Source organism: Panthera onca, chromosome A2, assembly GCF_046562875.1.
Source record: "Panthera onca isolate mPanOnc1 chromosome A2, mPanOnc1 haplotype 2, whole genome shotgun sequence".
NCBI classification, from domain to species: Eukaryota; Metazoa; Chordata; class Mammalia; order Carnivora; family Felidae; genus Panthera; species Panthera onca.
This window is the reverse complement of record NC_138340.1, coordinates 127,319,451-127,336,174: the sequence shown is the minus strand read 5'-3', so window position 1 is coordinate 127,336,174 and position 16,724 is coordinate 127,319,451. Positions and strand designations below refer to the sequence as shown.

General features: G+C 43.0%; 1 protein-coding gene across 6 annotated transcripts in view; it reads left to right on the top strand.

Annotated features, from left to right (window-relative positions):
* Window positions 1-16,724, top strand: part of ELMO1 (engulfment and cell motility 1) — a 545,925-nt gene that overhangs the window by 100,023 nt on the left and 429,178 nt on the right. For 4 of the 6 annotated variants that reach the window (XM_060633905.3, XM_060633903.3, XM_078440523.2 and 1 more), the window contains one exon: window positions 7,443-7,590. In XM_060633905.3, the coding sequence (XP_060489888.2) occupies window positions 7,513-7,590 (78 nt within the window). In that variant the 5' untranslated portion in view covers window positions 7,443-7,512. Of the gene's footprint in view, window positions 1-7,089; window positions 7,302-7,442; window positions 7,591-16,724 lie in introns of those variants that run through there. The other 2 variants (XM_060633907.3, XM_060633906.3) reach the window with 2 other exon arrangements.

Sequence of the window (16,724 nt, the reverse complement as noted above, 5' to 3'; positions counted from 1 at the left end):
AGTATATGATACATGAACTAGCTGGTTCCATAATTAGCTGTTATTTCATTTGATGTTTTACAAGAGATTTATTTTTTCCTTTTCTTTCTTTCTTTCTTTCTCTTTCTTTCTTTCTTTCTTTCTTTCATGTTGCATTACTTAATATCTGAAGGAAGTAGTGTTGTGTGGGAAATGCCAGGCTAAGGCTAATTCCTGAAATGCCTGCATGATTCCTGGCAGCAGTCCAGGAGAGGGAAAGCAGCTTCTAGGCACTGAGGGCTCCATCAGAAATGTGGACATGCAGATATTGAGCTCTAGGACTGGGGAATAAAGTATCATTCCCATTTGGCTCCAAGGTCAGATTGTGTAACTTTAGTCTGTGTTTTGTGGTTCAGTTGTCTCTTGAGGGACTGGCAAGATTATAACTGAGGGCAGTAGACAGATATGGTAGGGTTGATGTATTAGTTAGGAGTTTTTCAATTACAAGTGATGGAAACCTACCTCAAACTCACTTACTGTAGCAGGGAATTTATGGGTTCATATATCTAGGAAGAAGAATATTAGGAGAGCTCAAAGAATGGAAGAAAAAGTGTTAGGAGCCAGAATACTCAACAGAGTTAAGACTCTTGTTCTCTTTTCCCCTCTCCTGTCTCTTTTCTCTTTGTCTTTGCTTCTCCTTGCCACATTCCTTCCTATTGCAGACAGCCCATTCCCACATGGATAGAAGATGGCGGCCTAACAACCCCCCATTGAAAGGGAGAACTCTTTCCTTCCAGGCCTCATAGAGCAGTCCCCAGAAATTGATTTGCTTAGATCATGTGTCTGTCCCTTGGACCGATCAATCACTCTTGCCAGAGAAAGGGGCATTGTCATTGGCCCCACACATGCCCAATCTTGGTTGTGGGACAGGACCTGCTACCTGAAGAGAAGAGGTGGAAAAGCTCACTAGACAGACAAAAACCAAAGCTACAAGAGTTCAGTAGAGCTGTATGTGAGGGAGAATGTGCTAGAGTAGAAGGTAACAAAATTGTCCTCAAATGATATCAATGTTTTCATGTTTTTATATAAATTTCCTTTCCTGTTGATTTTAGCAACTTACTTTTTTTTTATTTCTCCAAGTGGTCCTTATTCTACATCTCATCTCTCTTTTTTTTTTTTGCAGTTAAAATATTATATTTATGACTATTACTGCCCACTTTGTGAAGTTGGTCTATGTAATAAGTTTTTTTATTAAAAAGTTTTTTTTATTCTTTATTTTTGAGAGAGACAGAGAGACAGAGAGACAGAGTGCAAGTGGGGGAGGAACAGAGAGAGAGGGAGACACAGAATTGGAAACAGGCTCCAGGCTCTAGGCTGTCAGCACAGAGTCCTATGCGGGGCTTGAACTCATAAACTGGGAGATCATGACTTGAGCCAAAGTTGGATGCTTAACTGACTGAGCCATCCAGGCACCCCAATAAGTTTGTTTAAAAGCAATATTAGAAGCAGTCACCTTAGTGCCCTGCTTTTCAACCAGAGATGATTTTGACTCCCAAGGGACATCTGGCAATGTCTGGAGACATTTTGATTGTCTCCATTTTATAAGTGAGCATCTGATTGTATAAACGGGCATCTACTGGGTGGAGGCCAAGGCTGCTGCTAAACTTCAGCAGAGGCCAGGATGAGTCCCACAGCAAAGAATTATCTGATCCAGAATGTTAATAATGCTGTGGTTAAGAAGCCCTGCTTTAGTGGTTTCAGGAGAACAGACCTTCTCATGGCCAAGTTTATTAGTCTACATTTTATGGATTAAAAATAAATTAATTTTATTTATTTCTAAAGGGCTTTTGCTTTTTTTCTTGATTGTATCAGTGTATGAGAGTGTTATTTTGCCCACATTCTCACCAATCAATGAACATTTATTTCTTACCAATATGATAGACAAAAAAGGTCTGTTTTGCTGCTTTAATTTGCATTTCTCTTATTACTGTTAAGAGTGACCTTTTGGGTATTTATTGACCATACATTTCCTCTTGTGTGGATTACTTTGTAAACTAAAAAAAAAAATTATAAGAGATCATTGTTAAGGATATTGATACTAGGTTAGGTCACAGCTGTTGCAAGTATTTTCTCGATTGCTTATTATTTGTTTTTAAATTTTTATGGTGCTTTTTGGAACGGTGAAGATTTTAAGCGTCTTTGTGTCAAATCATCAGCCTCTTCTTTATGCTTTCTGTCTTCAGTGTTACGCCTGTTTACTAGGGCTGTCATAACAAAGCACCACAGTCTGGATGGTTTAAACAACAGAAACGTATTGTCTCCTAGTTCTTGGGGCTGGAAATCTGAGATCAAGGTGTGGGCAGCTTGGCTCTTTCTGAAGCCTCTCTCCTTGGTTGTCGATGGCCGTTCTCTTACTGTTTCCTCAAATGGTTGTCCTCTGTACCTGTGTCTAGATTTCCTCTCCTTACAAGGACAACAGTCAGATAGGATTAGGGCCCATTCTAATGACCTTATTACAACTTAATTTCCTCGTTAAAGGCTCTGTTTCCAAATACAGCCATAGTCTTAGGTACTGGGGGTTAGGACTTGATCATATGAATTTTTGGCGAACACAGTAGCCCACAGTCATGTTCGAGGGGCCTCCAACACCTTGGGAATATGTAAATATTTGGGGGAAGTTACCAAGCTCAGTAAGGTTTAGTATCTTCATTCGTTTACTGTAAGGAGTGCCAACTATCACTAGGGGAAGGATGCAGGGTAAGGAAACAAGTGTGTGCTTCAGGCTTCCAGTCCAATGCCTGCTCTCAGCTTCTGCCCCTGCTCCTTTCTACCAGCTGTCCCATGCCCTCCATGATGACATTTCCAGTTGTTGTGAGAGCAAAGACTTTTCTCTGCAAGTTTGCAACATATTGTAAAAGGGTACTAATAGCACGTTTCGCACCTGGCAAGTTGAGTTATTACTAAGATTACCTTAGGAGGCTTTTGTCAGGAGCATATACATAACATGGAATATTTGATTCAGTTCTCTCTCTTCCTTTCTTTCTTCTGAATGTTTATGTCTTGCACAGTGTTCCCCTATTCCTGAAGCCATGAAACTTCCTCCTTGGCCTCTGCTGTTGTCAGAATGGATGTTAATTCCCTGATGGAGTAAGAGACTCTGAAATGGCACTCCCACCATCTATCGATCTATCCAGATCCTCCAGTGCAGGGGAGGATCCCTGCTCTCATGGTCTTCCCTGGCCGTCATTGCTCATCTATGCGACTTGGAAAGAGGAACGTCTGTCCTCTAATGCATGTTTGAGAAGGGAAACAAAGACAGAGTTCAGCAAGCGTGGATGAATCATAGCATCCTGGATAAGGTGAAGTGGGAGGCACCTGTCTCTTACCGTATTCTTGGGCTTAGACAGTAAGGGTGTTGGGATGTATCATTCTGTTTGGAATAAGAAGGATGTTGTACAAAGAAGAGGAGAAGAAGTAGGCCTTCCTGAGGCACAGTGCACCGTGCAAGACTGTGTCCTCCAAAGCACAAAGTAGGGGGCTCAGGAAAGCCTGAGTAATAGACGGAGATCAGAAGATGCCACTTTGCAGTAAGGATTGTTTTGAGCTGAAATCAATTTAGAAACAGCAGCACAGGAGGAACTCTCTGCCATTCTCATTTCTACTTAAAAGCAGGGCATAAATGTTTCTTTTGTAAAGGAAATTTAGATCTCTAAAGGAAATTTCTATTTGTAAAGATATGTTCCTCTCCCAAACCTGGAAGAGAACTACTCCAGACACCACTCTTAACCACACGAAAGGATTTGAGACTGCATAGCAAACCAACTGAACAACTTGTTTTTTAACCATACATTTCCAAATCACCATTCCACCCCTTGTATCCCTCAGGAGCTCAAACCCCTTTGCCTTTGTCTAACCTCTTGTCCACACTTTGTCACCCTGTGTGAGACGGTATGGAAGCTCCAAGCTCTAACCACCCCTTTGAGTTACTTCTCACTGAGTTCTCCTGCATGTATGTACATTGCATGAGTAAACTCATTTGTTCCCTTCTGTCAATCTTGCCTTTGTTAGTTTAGTTTGCACTACCCAGCCACTGAACCTAAGAGAGCTGAGGATAGGTTTTTTTCCCTTCCTCTCTAGATGGATGAAGTGAATGAAAGATTACTTTCAGAAGAGTGCTACTTTCAGAGTCCCTTTCTTTTTCTCTCTCTTTTTTTAAATCTTTTTTTTAAAGTTTAATTATTTATTTTGAGAGGTGAGGAGGGGCAGCGAGAGAGGCAATCCCAGGCAGGCTCTGAAATGTCAGTGTGGTGTCTGACATGGAGCTCGAACCGTGAGATCATGACCTAGGCTGAAATCAAGAATTGGATGTTTAACCGACTGAGCACCTCGGCACCCCTCTCTTTTTTTTTTTTAAATGTTTGTTTATTTTGAGAATGTGAAGTAGAGAGTGTGTATGCGCACTTGTGCACGTGAGTGAGAGCGGGAGAGGAGCAGAGAGAGAGAGGGAAATAGAGAATCTCAAGAATCCCAAGAATCTGTGCTGATAGCACAGAGCCTGCTTGGGATTCTCTGTTTCCTTCTCTTACAGAGGCTGATATGGTGCTGGATCCCTTGAACTCTGAGATCATGACCTGAGCCAAAATCAAGGGTCAGATGCTTAACTGACTGAGCCACTCAGGTGCCTCTAGGCCTTTTCCCTCTTTACCTAACCTGAATACTAAGGGAAAAGGTTGTCTATTTTTTTTTCTACAAGGGAGCATTGAGCATTTGAAATATGAGATTGGTGCTCCCTCTCCACTATTCCCATAATCAGTATAAACCTATTATTTGTCACCAGTAGATAATGATGGCCAGTGGGCAGAGGACAACTTTCCTGGGGAGGAATGAAGGGCCAGAGGAGTTGAAGCAAATCATTTACCCAGCTGTTTGGTGTTTCTTTCCCATTGATCCGCCTTTTGGCTTCTACTGGCCCATCTGTCAGCCTCTTTCAGTGCAGTTGTGGGGGCACACAGTTCACCAGGGCAAGTGTGTTAGTTTTTCCATTACACAGCTCCTATAGGAATGTCCACATAGGCTTGATTTTTTCCCCCCTCTCTTAATAGGATTTGCTGGTGTAACAGAAAGACTAGAAATAGGATAAAAGGGTTTAAAGCCATTACAGGGACCAGAAGCTAAAACTATATGGGAAATTCGGTGGTGGTGGGGGGGGGAAGGATCAGGTATTTGGAAACTTTATGCTCCCAAGACCTAATCAAGCTGACTGGAAAAACATGTGCTGATGTAACAGATCTTTAGGAGACTACAATGAGGTGAGCTTCAAACAGAGATATAAAGAACTTTGGACATAGACCAATGTGTAGAGACAGACAGATTTCTAGATGGGAATCAAGAGCGGTTTCTCTCTGTTGTCTTGGAAACGTGACCTAAAGCTAAGAAGGAGACCTTCAGCAGAATGATAAAGAAAATTGCAACTTGCTCAAGGGTTATGGAGTCACGTGTAACTGACACGGGGACTTTAGTAACTAACTCCCAAATAAAAAGCAACTAACTCCTCTGTCTCATTAAATTCGCTCAACTATAAGCAAAGCCATTTGACATGCATATTAAGGTTGTAGAATTTTCATGTTAAAAATGGAATCAAGTAAATCAATCAGCAGGCAAGCAGGGACCTTGCAGAATTCTCCACCCGTTTCCTAGTTGCCTCCAGGGATTTGAGAGTTACCTTACAAGGCAGAATGGTTGGAGTGTCTAGCCAGCTGCACAGACTTCCCTTTAGTGGGTCTTAAATTTTAGTTTGCATAAGAATTATTGTATTAGGCTGTTTACCAAAATTTATGAACCTTATATTTATGGGGCAATTTTGACAACATTAGACTCCACTTTACTGCTGGTGGCTCTGATGAGATAAAATTAACTGTTCTCTCACGGAAATATAAATTCAAGAGGATAAAATGTGGACTTCTGAGGATAACAATGTGGACTGGATTATTCATTCTGAAATGGTGCACCTGACTCTTCCCTGCTGGAGCGCCGTCTGTGCTGTTTGTTAGTGTGGGTAACACTGATGAAGTCTAATCACACTTGTCAAGTGAATTCCCAGGGGATTCCTTGTAGCCTTTTGGCTCTCTCAATGGCTCCTTTGTCCACTGCTGTCATCTTATTCTCCACAGAGACTCAGGGAGAGCCACATCATTGGATTCTCACCTGTTCAACAGGTTTTGTCTCAACAGTCTTTGAGGAATAAATACCAGTGAAAGGGGAAGAAAAGCACCCTTGGCTTTTGATTCCTGGGTGGTTAGATGACCTCTTTTAGTGTAATTCTAGATTATTTTGTGTAGAGGTGGGAGGAGGGTGCTCAAAATGCATTTTAATTTTCATTATTCTCTTGATCCCCAGGATCGTGTGTTCTTTGTTTACCTGGTATTTACAGTCTATTTTCACATTAGAACCTATTTTCATGATTCTTATTCTAGGATGTATAACTGGTTGGGATTGAAGTGATGTGGTACAGACATAATACATTGCCCATAGAATTCTCTAGTGAATAAAGGAGCATAGAGACTATGAAGAGGAATACCCCAGTACAGATTTGCTACTTGTGCTTGCATATATGAGACCCCATAATTATTTAACAAGTCCCTGTTGTAGAATATTCGTCCAGGTGGATGTGCAACTTTAAGAGGACGGAGATTCTCCACTATATTTTCACACGCGCGCGCACACACACACACACACACACACACACAAATTTAAGTTTTGAGTCACATGAATGTGTTATCCGTTCAAAAATATTAAGTTAAAAAAGTCATCCTAAAGAAACAGGCCAATAATCTAGGGGAGGCAGCAGAGGATAATCTTACTTCTTTTGTGAAAGCAACACTATTCATTACAGTGAAAATTCAAGGTCCGTTCTGTTTGCCGCACTATCCACATCAGTCAATTTTCTTCCCTCCTGAAGGCGCAGTGTGTGAACTGGCCTTGGGGAGGGAGTGTGTGTATGCATGTGTGTGAACCTCAGGGCATTTTTTCTTCCTCATGATATCCTGGTTGCTATAGTGCGGAGCTCTATTTGTGACACACAGAAAATACTTTAAAGAAATGCTGCTTCCTGACCATGACTTCCTGGGCAATCTGTTCTTCCGGAGACTGTTGAGCGCGAGAAGTTTATGTGCGTTTCTGGACAGAGTGAGCCCAGCTCATCCAGACCCTGGGCACCACTGGGAGCCGAACCCCGTGGTAAGGGACAAACTGCCCCTTGCGGGGACCACGTCTCCTGAAGGCTTCGACTCTAGGGCATTGGCTCCTTCCTGTCATCTGTCTTCTCTCCTCAGGAGCAGCCGGAGGTACAGTTGGTGCCCTGTGTGTTGTATACCCAGAGCCGTTTCTCATACCTAAACCACCAGTGAAAACAGGAAGTGATGAAGCAGAATTTGCCCTGCATCGGCACTGAGCAACTTTTCTTTCTTTTTGTCATTCCTCATTAGGTGTAGACACGTGTGGCCGTCTGCACTGTAGGATCCCGGTTCTATAAGCTTTGGACTCCCTGGGATTACCATGCCGCCCCCCGCGGACATCGTCAAGGTGGCCATAGAATGGCCCGGCGCCTACCCCAAACTCATGGAAATCGATCAGGTCAGTCATGCTGGCAGCAGTTTGGGGGTTCTCTTCAGTCTTCTTTCTGTCTTGGAATTTTCACAGACTTTGGTTAGCTCTTTTGTCCTCCTGTCTCTCTCTGGCTGTGCTGAAAAATCTGTGCAATAATAGTTGCAGTGTAGTTTGCTTTGTGTACCACACACAGTGACGACGGATGGGGTTTTTATGCTCGTTCAACATCTACTTGGATTGTGTGAATACAGGGTTTGTGTCTGAAGCTGGGTGAGAGGCGGCAGGGCCCAGTGGCTTAGGTTCCGGGCAGTTGGCACAGTGGAGGCTATCCCGGCCCTGCCTGGCAAGTGCTCATGAGTAGGTGCAGGTTGTTTTATCCTAGGCAACACGAAACTTAATTTTTTGATACACTTTCCCCTTTGATTTTTGCAGAAGCAGCCAACAAGTACATTACAGTAACAGCTTAATAGTGAAATTAGTATAGAGGGGCTTGGGCTTGCCTCCCAGCTAATTGTAATTTTATTATTAATGTAAAATGCACTGTCTGTCTAGTGCCTTGTCTGGCATGTAATACATCCTCAATACGTATTTAATGAATGAAAAAATATCCAAAAGATTTTTTAATATGGCCCTACCTTTAAAAGCCTCCTTTAGCTTGGGTCTCAACAGTCTTACGGTGTGGCTTTGATTTGATTTGATTTGATTACAGGTTATCTCAGGAAGGTTACTAGAGCAAATAATTTAAGGAGGAAAAAAAATTGAGACTTATGTACACTTAGAGTTTCATAAAACAAATACTATAGAATTCTAGGTGGCTTTTAATATTTTCACAATTAGGCTACCATGGCAACTCCACTTTTTATATATGTTCTCAGTATTGTTCTATGATTATGATCTATAATTTTTTTTCCCCTGGTCAGATGTTATTATCTGGTTGAAGAATACTGTAAGAGTTGTATGGCATTGTGTGGATCCAAAAGACTATTGACATAAATTATAAAGGTCAAATCAGAATTAGTTGAGCTTGAGTGTGAATTTGAGAAAGGGTAAAATTCTAGGATTGTTGTCAACAAAGGTGTCATCGGTCCAGCTCATCATTGTCACTTTAACTGCTCTACGAGGCAGTTTTTGTGGAGCTCTAGAAGCAACCCATGTGGGTAGAGAAGCCCATCCGGTAGTTTTATATACATTTGTGTCAGGTAACAGATGTTTGTCCTTTTTCATGTGCTGTTCGAGAGAGGAGGTGAGTTGAATTTTAAAATATGCTTGGGACTACCTGGTGCAGACTAAATACAGTTAGGACTAGGTTTGCTACTGGCTAAGGGAACCAACGGCCTCAAAGGGGAGTTGACCTCTTACATCCACATGGCAGTCCTGGGCTGGCGTGGTGCTCCGGGGACATGAACCCAGGCAGGCCTCTTCTGTCTTGTTGCTTTGCCTTCTCCATATGTGTGGCTGAGGATGGTTGTTTGGGCTTCACCTGGGAGCTCATTGGAAATGCAAAGTCTCAGACCCTACCCCAGATCTCCTGACCTAGAATCTGCATTTTAGCTAGGTCTCCAGGGACTCCTGTGTCTAGTTAAGTTTGAGAAGTACTGAGCTGGATCCCTGGTACCCCAGGTCTGGGGTACTTGTTTAAATGTTCTTGGGGCTTCTACCTCAAGTGATTCTAAGTCAGTGGTTTAGTAAATTATTTCCGTTTGATTCTGCCGTGGCTCCGGGAACCTCTGCTATCAGGCAATAGCTCCTGATACACATTCTTAGGGGTTTGTGGAGTCAGTGTCCTGTTCTTGCCTTTGGGGATGGCCTTTGGTGTGTGTGTGCCTTAACACTTATTTTTTAGTTATCTTTTTATTTTGGAACAATTTTAGATTCATAGAAAAATCGTGAAGAGTCTATTGAGAGTTTCCATAACCCCTTCACTCAGTCTTCCCTAATGCTTAATATAACTGGTACATTTCCCAAAATGAAGGCATTAACAATGGCACATTACTGGTAACTAAACTACAAACTTTATTTGGATGTCAGCAGTGTTGCCACTGATGTCCTCTTTCTGTTCCAGGATCTAATCCAGGAATGCCAACCACATTGTAATATAGTCGTCATGGTTCCTCATTCTCCTACAGCCTTTGACAGTTCTTCAGTCTTTCCTTGTTATTTCATGGCTTGAAAGTTTTGAGCAGTAACTTTAGTTCAATACAGTTTTTAAACAGAGAAATGGCAAGACTAGTACAAAGAACTTCTGTCTACCTTTTATCCAGATTCTTTAAGTATTAACATTTTGCTTCATATGCGTGACTGTTTTCTCCATTTTCTCTCTTTTTAATATATAGCTTTTTTTCTGAACCATTTGAGAGTGACTTAGAGGCATCATCCCCCTTTACTCCTAAATACTCAGTGTAAGAATAAAATCCTTCTTTTACATAACCATAGTCTCTTTATAAAAGCCAGGAAATTGAACAGCAGTTCAAAACTATCATCTAATTCAAAGTCCATAGTCCATATTCAAGATTCATCAGTTGTCCCAATAAGATCCCTTATCCCTCCAGGCTCATGTATTACATTTATTGTCCTGTCCCGATGGTCTCCATTGACATGGAATGTTTCCTTAGTCTTTCTTTATCTTTTGTGGCCTTGACAATTTTGTAGAGTACAGGACAGCTTTGTGGAATATTCTTCAGTTTGGGTCTCTCTGATGTTTTCTTCCCAGGTTTTGCATTATCAGGTGAAATGCCAGAGAGATGATGCTGTGTCCTCTTCGGGGCACTGTATCAGGAGGCACCTGGTGTTTCCTTGTCTCGTTCTTGGTGATGATCCGGTTTTACAAATGCAGATATGAGGTTCACAGAAGTTGAGTGATTTGCCAATTCATGAGAGCAGGACACACACCCAGGTCTCTCTTACTCTGAAGACTGAACTTTTAAACAGTTGGCTAAATTGTGGGCCTTGTGGTATTGCCGTATGGAGACTACACAAAGGATTAGAAACCTAACCCCTTATTGCCCTGCAGCTACTGAGATTGGAGTGAGACTCATGGCAGTGCTGGCATCAGGTGTTGTTTCTTGATTGGGTCAGAAATTGGCCCAAGAATTGGAAATGTATTTGCACATGCAACAAAGACTTGAGCCATGATTCGTACTTGGACTTTTCTTCTGATCTTTTACCTTGTTCAGTGAGGGTCGCATAGCCTGCCTCTCTCCTGTGGCAGGCTACCTTTGTTCAGAAAGCTCTTTGCTCCTTTTGACCCTGGGTAGCTACTATTTCACTAAAAGGTTATTTCTGGGAGTTGGGTTCGGCTTTGCTGTCCCTTGTTCTCCTAAAACCTTGAGTGTCCTTCCGCTTATCCCATTGTGTTGTCCCTGTCTGTCACCTTAAACCGGTGGTCCGACTCAACTTGGGCGTGCCCAAGGATCACCCAAGGAGCTTGTGAAAAATGCACATTTCCAGCCGAGCTGCAGAGATTTTGATTCTGTCGCCAGGGGTGGGGCCCTTCCTCTGCTTTGTGAGGAACACTACGTGAGGTTGATGCAGGGGCCCCCACACCTCCCAATCCAGGGGCTCATGAGAAACCGTCATGAGCCTGTAAATTGCTTCATCTTTGAGTGCAGTTTCTCTAGTGCCTAGAGAACAGTCCGTCCTTAATCAATGGATATTTAATTAATGAATAACTGGAAGAAGGAGCACATTTCTGCTCAGCTTTGCTCTATTGATGCCTGTTTGGTTCAAGGGGATGTCTGCACGGAGCCGACTGGTTTGTTTTCTCTCCAGATTGTGAAGAGACAATTCTGCCTTTCCACTCAGCAGGAAAAGCCCCTATGGGATTTTTACAAGAAGAGTTTGCCATACCATAGGAAGCCGTCAGAGGAGTTGTAAACTATCTCGTTGGTGGCTTCTGCTTTGGCCTTTATGGTCTGTTGCTGAGTTTCACCCTCAGGGGCCACTTGAAGCCACCAGTCGGTGGTTGTCTGGACATACTGAGCCTTAAAGCCTCCCACCCCCTGTCCTGGTTAACTTACTATTTTCTGAACAGCTTATTTTTCTCAATCAAGAGTATAGAACCCTCGACACTCTGATGAGAGGCGTTTGCTGAGAGTTAGTGTGGCCTAAGCAATGCAGTACACTCTCCAGGACATTGAAACCTGGATGGGGCCCCGGAGCCCCCATATTTGTGAGAGGCTCTGTTACCCTCTTTGAGCCTCAGTATCTTCATTTTGCAAAGCTGACATAATAATTTTGCACTTTCATGATTGTTGTGAAGATTAAAGAAAATGTGTGAAAAAGAATGTAGGACATCGCCTGGCTCAGAGTAATTACTCCATAAAGGCAGCCCTGTTTCTGCCAGTTTAAGCAAGTTCTCCTTAGATTAGGAAATGAGATGCGCTGGTTTTCTTTTTTACCTGCCCTTTGTCAAGAATGGTTCCCTGGCTTTCTCCTTCTTTCTGTGCCTAATGTTTTTATTTTTATTAAACAATTTTTTAAATGTTTATTTTTGAGAGAGAGAGTGGGGGGGTGAGGGGCAGAGAGGGGGATACAGAGGACCCCATACAGGCTCCACACTGACAGCAGAGAGCCGGATGTGGGGCTCGAACTCACAAACCATGAGATCATGACCTGAGCCCAAGTCGGACGCTTAACTGCCTGAACCACCCAGGCACTCCTGCCTAATGTTTTTAATGTTTAGGAAGAGAGACAACTAAAGGGTAGGTGGGAGGCATCACCTAGTAATAAGGGAGAATGCTAACTGGACATGCAACCAGTTGTGCTGTGGAATATTCACTGGCTCCCTAGCACTTCTCCTTGATAGTTTCTTCTGTTTCTTGGCCACGTGCCAGCATTCTGGGCAGCAGATATTCTGTTCCCACACATGCGCCTCAGGCCTCTAGTTTCTCCTGTCTGCCCTGCCTCACATTCCTTCCTTTCCAAGGAGTGCACTGTGGCCAGAAAGCCACCACTCCTGTCTGCGCCTTACAAGTCCTCTGCTTATGGGTTTGCGTGCCTCCAGGATCTCATGATGCCCTTGTCTCCTGCCATCCTCTTCCCGCCCACACCCGCACCCACTGCCAGCAGAGGAGGGAAGGGATGGTCCTGCCCCTGTCCCAGGCCATTCAGTCTGTCCCATCCCCCGACTCTCTGGCTGCACCTGTGTTCTAACCCGTCCTTTCCCCTTACCTGAGGCTTTGCCCCATCACTGTTGTCTTCAGTTGTTCTTTTCTTCTCTGCTTTCACCAATAAGCTCTTCTGTTCCTGCCTTGGAAGGCCCTTCTTTTGACCTAGTAACTCTCTTGCTAGCGTGTAATTTAGGTTGTGTCTTTCCATTCCAAGTTGATTTAAATGTTGTCAGTATAGACCATCACCTGTGCTGTGTCAGTATCTACTTAATCTGAGAATGAGTAACAACTTTCCTCTCCCTGGAGCTGCTCTCTGATGGCTGCAGTGCCTTCTGCTTTGCTAAATGGAGTGGTCCTCCCTCTGCCTTGCTTGGCCTCGCTGTCTTGGTTACACTTGGCAAAGCTGCTCATTCTGATCTTCTTGAAACTCCCTGTTCTTCATTAAGCTGCAGTCCTGAGATTCTCCCTCCTTGTCTGATTAGTCTTTGTGAGTTTCCTTCATGGTTCCACAACTTTCTCCTTTCTAAATTTGCCCCAGCCTCAGTGCTTAGCCCACTGGTCTGTGTGTTTACTACTGATACTCTTTGTCTAGATTCCATGTTCTCTCTTGGCTTGAAGTATAACTTCTAAGTAACACCAGCTCTGTCACCAGTGTGCCCCTGCTGGCTGGCCACCAGGTCTTCTCCATTTGATAGATACGTTATGCCTCTATATAAGCCTCCATGTGCCTGCAGAATACAAGCAAGTGATTGGTGAAACTGTGCAGATGTAAGCCTGCAGAAAGGTGGTGTGATAGGTGTTACCAACTTTTGGAAGTTATTTCAGGTAGAAGAAGGATGGGTTAGATGTGTTGTTCACAACCCCAAGTGTACAGACTCCATCCTGTCCATACAAGGAAATAAAGCCCACTTCTACTCAGGAAAAGCTAGCCTAAGCCATCCCAGCGGGCAAGGGGTCTGGGTCGTCTCTAATATCTGTGCACCGGACAAGCCCTTGGGAAGGTTGTTATACATCATGTTCAGGCCCAGAAACAATGATGGGGAGAGATGCATATATTTTTTTAAATGTTTATTTTTGAGAGAGAGAGAGAGAGAGAGAGAGAGAGACAGAGAGCACGAGCGAGCAGGTGAGAGTCGGGGAGGGGCAAAGAGAGAAGCAGACAGAGGATCTGACGTGGGCTTGATGCTGATAACAGTGAGCCCGATGTGGGGCTTCAACTCACAAACTATGAGATTATGACCTGAGCCGAAGTTGGACATTTAACTGACTGAGCCACCCAGGTGCCCCGCATGGTTTTTAACCTTAGTTGGATCATTCTCAAGGATCCTTCTCAAATCCTTCCCAAATGCTTCAGGGGTGAGGGGTGTATGCAGTGTGTTTGAAGGCTTTTCACACTCACTCCTGCAACAGCAGCTTATATCGGCCTTTTGATTTTTGCATGCTTTTGCAAAAGATTTTGTTTGAGGAGAGTATAATACAACTAAAAAAAAGTAAGTCATGGATGATTCTTGAGTGATCCTAAGACTTGAATCAGATTCTTTATTTATTTAAGTTTTTCTTAAAAAAATTTTTTTTTAATGTTCATTTATTTTTGAGAGAGGGAGGGACAGAGCATGAGCTGGGGAGGGGCAGAGAGTGAGGGAGACACAGAATCTGAAGCAGGCTCCAGGCTCTGAGCTGTCAGCACAGAGCCCGATGCAGGGCTCAAACTCACAAACCGTGAGATCATGACCTGAGCCAAAGTCGGATGCTTAACCAACTGAGCCACCCAGGTGCCCCTTGAGTCAGATTCTTTAATTTGACTTGATGTCCCCTCCATGATTTCCCTTCATATTACCCAGGGTGCAAGGTATCTTTGTATTGACCAGGGTTCAAAGCTGCTGTGTGCAATTTTTAAGTACCATCTTGCTATATAGAAGCTTCCCCTTTTGGGGCGCCTGGGTGGCGCAGTCGGTTAAGCGTCCGACTTCAGCCAGGTCACGATCTCGCGGTCCGTGAGTTCGAGCCCCGCGTCGGGCTCTGGGCTGATGGCTCAGAGCCTGGAGCCTGTTTCCGATTCTGTGTCTCTCTCTCTCTGCCCCTCCCCCGTTCATGCTCTGTTTGTCTCTCTCTGTCCCAAAAATAAAAATAAAAAACGTTGAAAAAAAAAAATTTAAAAAAAAAAAAAAAAAAGAAGTATGTCCCTGCACATGCATGTGGTTCGTTTCTTGCAGTTTCTTTCTGAGAGTAAACCTGCTTGAATTCCTCCTGCTTCTGTTCAGCCCTTCATTCCTTTAAATCCTGGCTTTGCTAACACTGCCCAGAGCCTTCTTTGTATTCAAACCTTTGCTGAGTGTGTTATAATGCAGTTATTTTTCCATCCTTCTCATTTCTTATACCATTTTCTTTGCCTGTAGCTTTTATTCAGTTAATATAGTATGCACATAATGTTGCTTACATTTTTTTAGTGTACCCATGTCTTTTGAAGTAGATTATATGCTCCCGGTGATCAGTCAGCTTGTGTTTTACATGTATTTGTACCCTGTGATCCCTTACATCGATCTCTATTTCTGTGTGTATCTACTTTAGGTTTGAACTATGAACAGTAAGGATGAGAATAAACCATTGATATTCTCCATCCTCCTAGCAGAAAAATTGTAGTAGCATCCTCTGCCTATATATGGTCGGGGATATTATTTCCCTAAGAGAAACCTACATGATATGTTTTCAGGCAAGCGTGTACAAAATGACTGCCTGCATTTTCCCCTTAGCTATCCTATTTCTGTAGATATGTTTTTTTGTTTTTTGTTTTTTTTTTTTACATTTTTTAATGTTTATTTATTTTTGAGAGAGAGAGAGAGAGAGAGAGAGCAAGAGAGAGAGAGAGAGAGAGAGAGACAGGCAGAGAGAGAGGGAGACACTGAATCCGAAGCAGCCTTCAGGTTCTGAGCTGTCAGCACAGAGCCCGAGGTGGGGTTCGGAGAACCCATGAACCATGAGATCATGACCTAAGCCAAAGGCGGACATTTAACCGACTGAGTTACCTGGGCACCCCTCTGTAGATATTTAAGATATAATCTAATATGTATAACTTTGATTTACCCAAGACCTTTTTAAGCTCATTAATTGCATAAAGCACATTTATTTAAAAAAAAATTTTTTTTTAACGTTTATTTATTTTTGAGACAGAGAGAGACAGAGCATGAACGGGGGAGGGGCAGAGAGAGAGGGAGACAGAATCGGAAGCAGGCTCCAGGCTCTGAGCCATCAGCCCAGAGCCCGACACGGGGCTTGAACTCACAGACCGCGAGATTGTGACCCGGGCTGAAGTCGGATGCTTAACCAACTGAGCCACCCAGGCGCCCCCATAAAGCACATTTAAATTTTTGTGCTTGACATTGGAGTTTTGCTCATTCTGTACATAATAATAACAGTAGCAGTAGAAATAATAGCATGGGCCATCTGATGAGCACATACAATATGCCAGGCAGTATGTTAAATGCCTTGCAATGGAGTATTTCATCCCCCCAAAAAGACTTTAGATGTCCTAGTTCATAATTGTTCACAAGCTCATTAATTTGCCTCAGATCACACAGCTAGGAAGCTACTGATTTGAATCCAACACTGCATGATACTAAAACCCAGGCCATTTCTACTAAACCATAAATCTGTTTCGTAGCTCTTTTTTAAAAATTTCATTTCAGCCTAATTGAGGTGTGATTGACATGCATTATAAGATATTTAGAGTGTACATCATGGTGATTTGATATACAGATATACTGTGAAAGGATTCTCCCCCATAGAGTTAATTAACATACCCATCACTTCACATATTTATCTTTGTGTGTGTGTGTGAGAATGTTCAAGTTCTACTTTCTTAGCACATTTCAATTATACAATACACTGTCATCAGCTGTAGTCACCATGTTTTACATTAAGCTTTATTCATCTTATAGGTGATAGTTTGTACCCTTTCGCCAGCCTCTGCCTATTCCTTCTACCTCCCCAGTCCCTGGCAGCCATCTTTCTATTCTGTTTCTGTAAGTTTGATTTAAAAAAAAAAAATCCCATGTG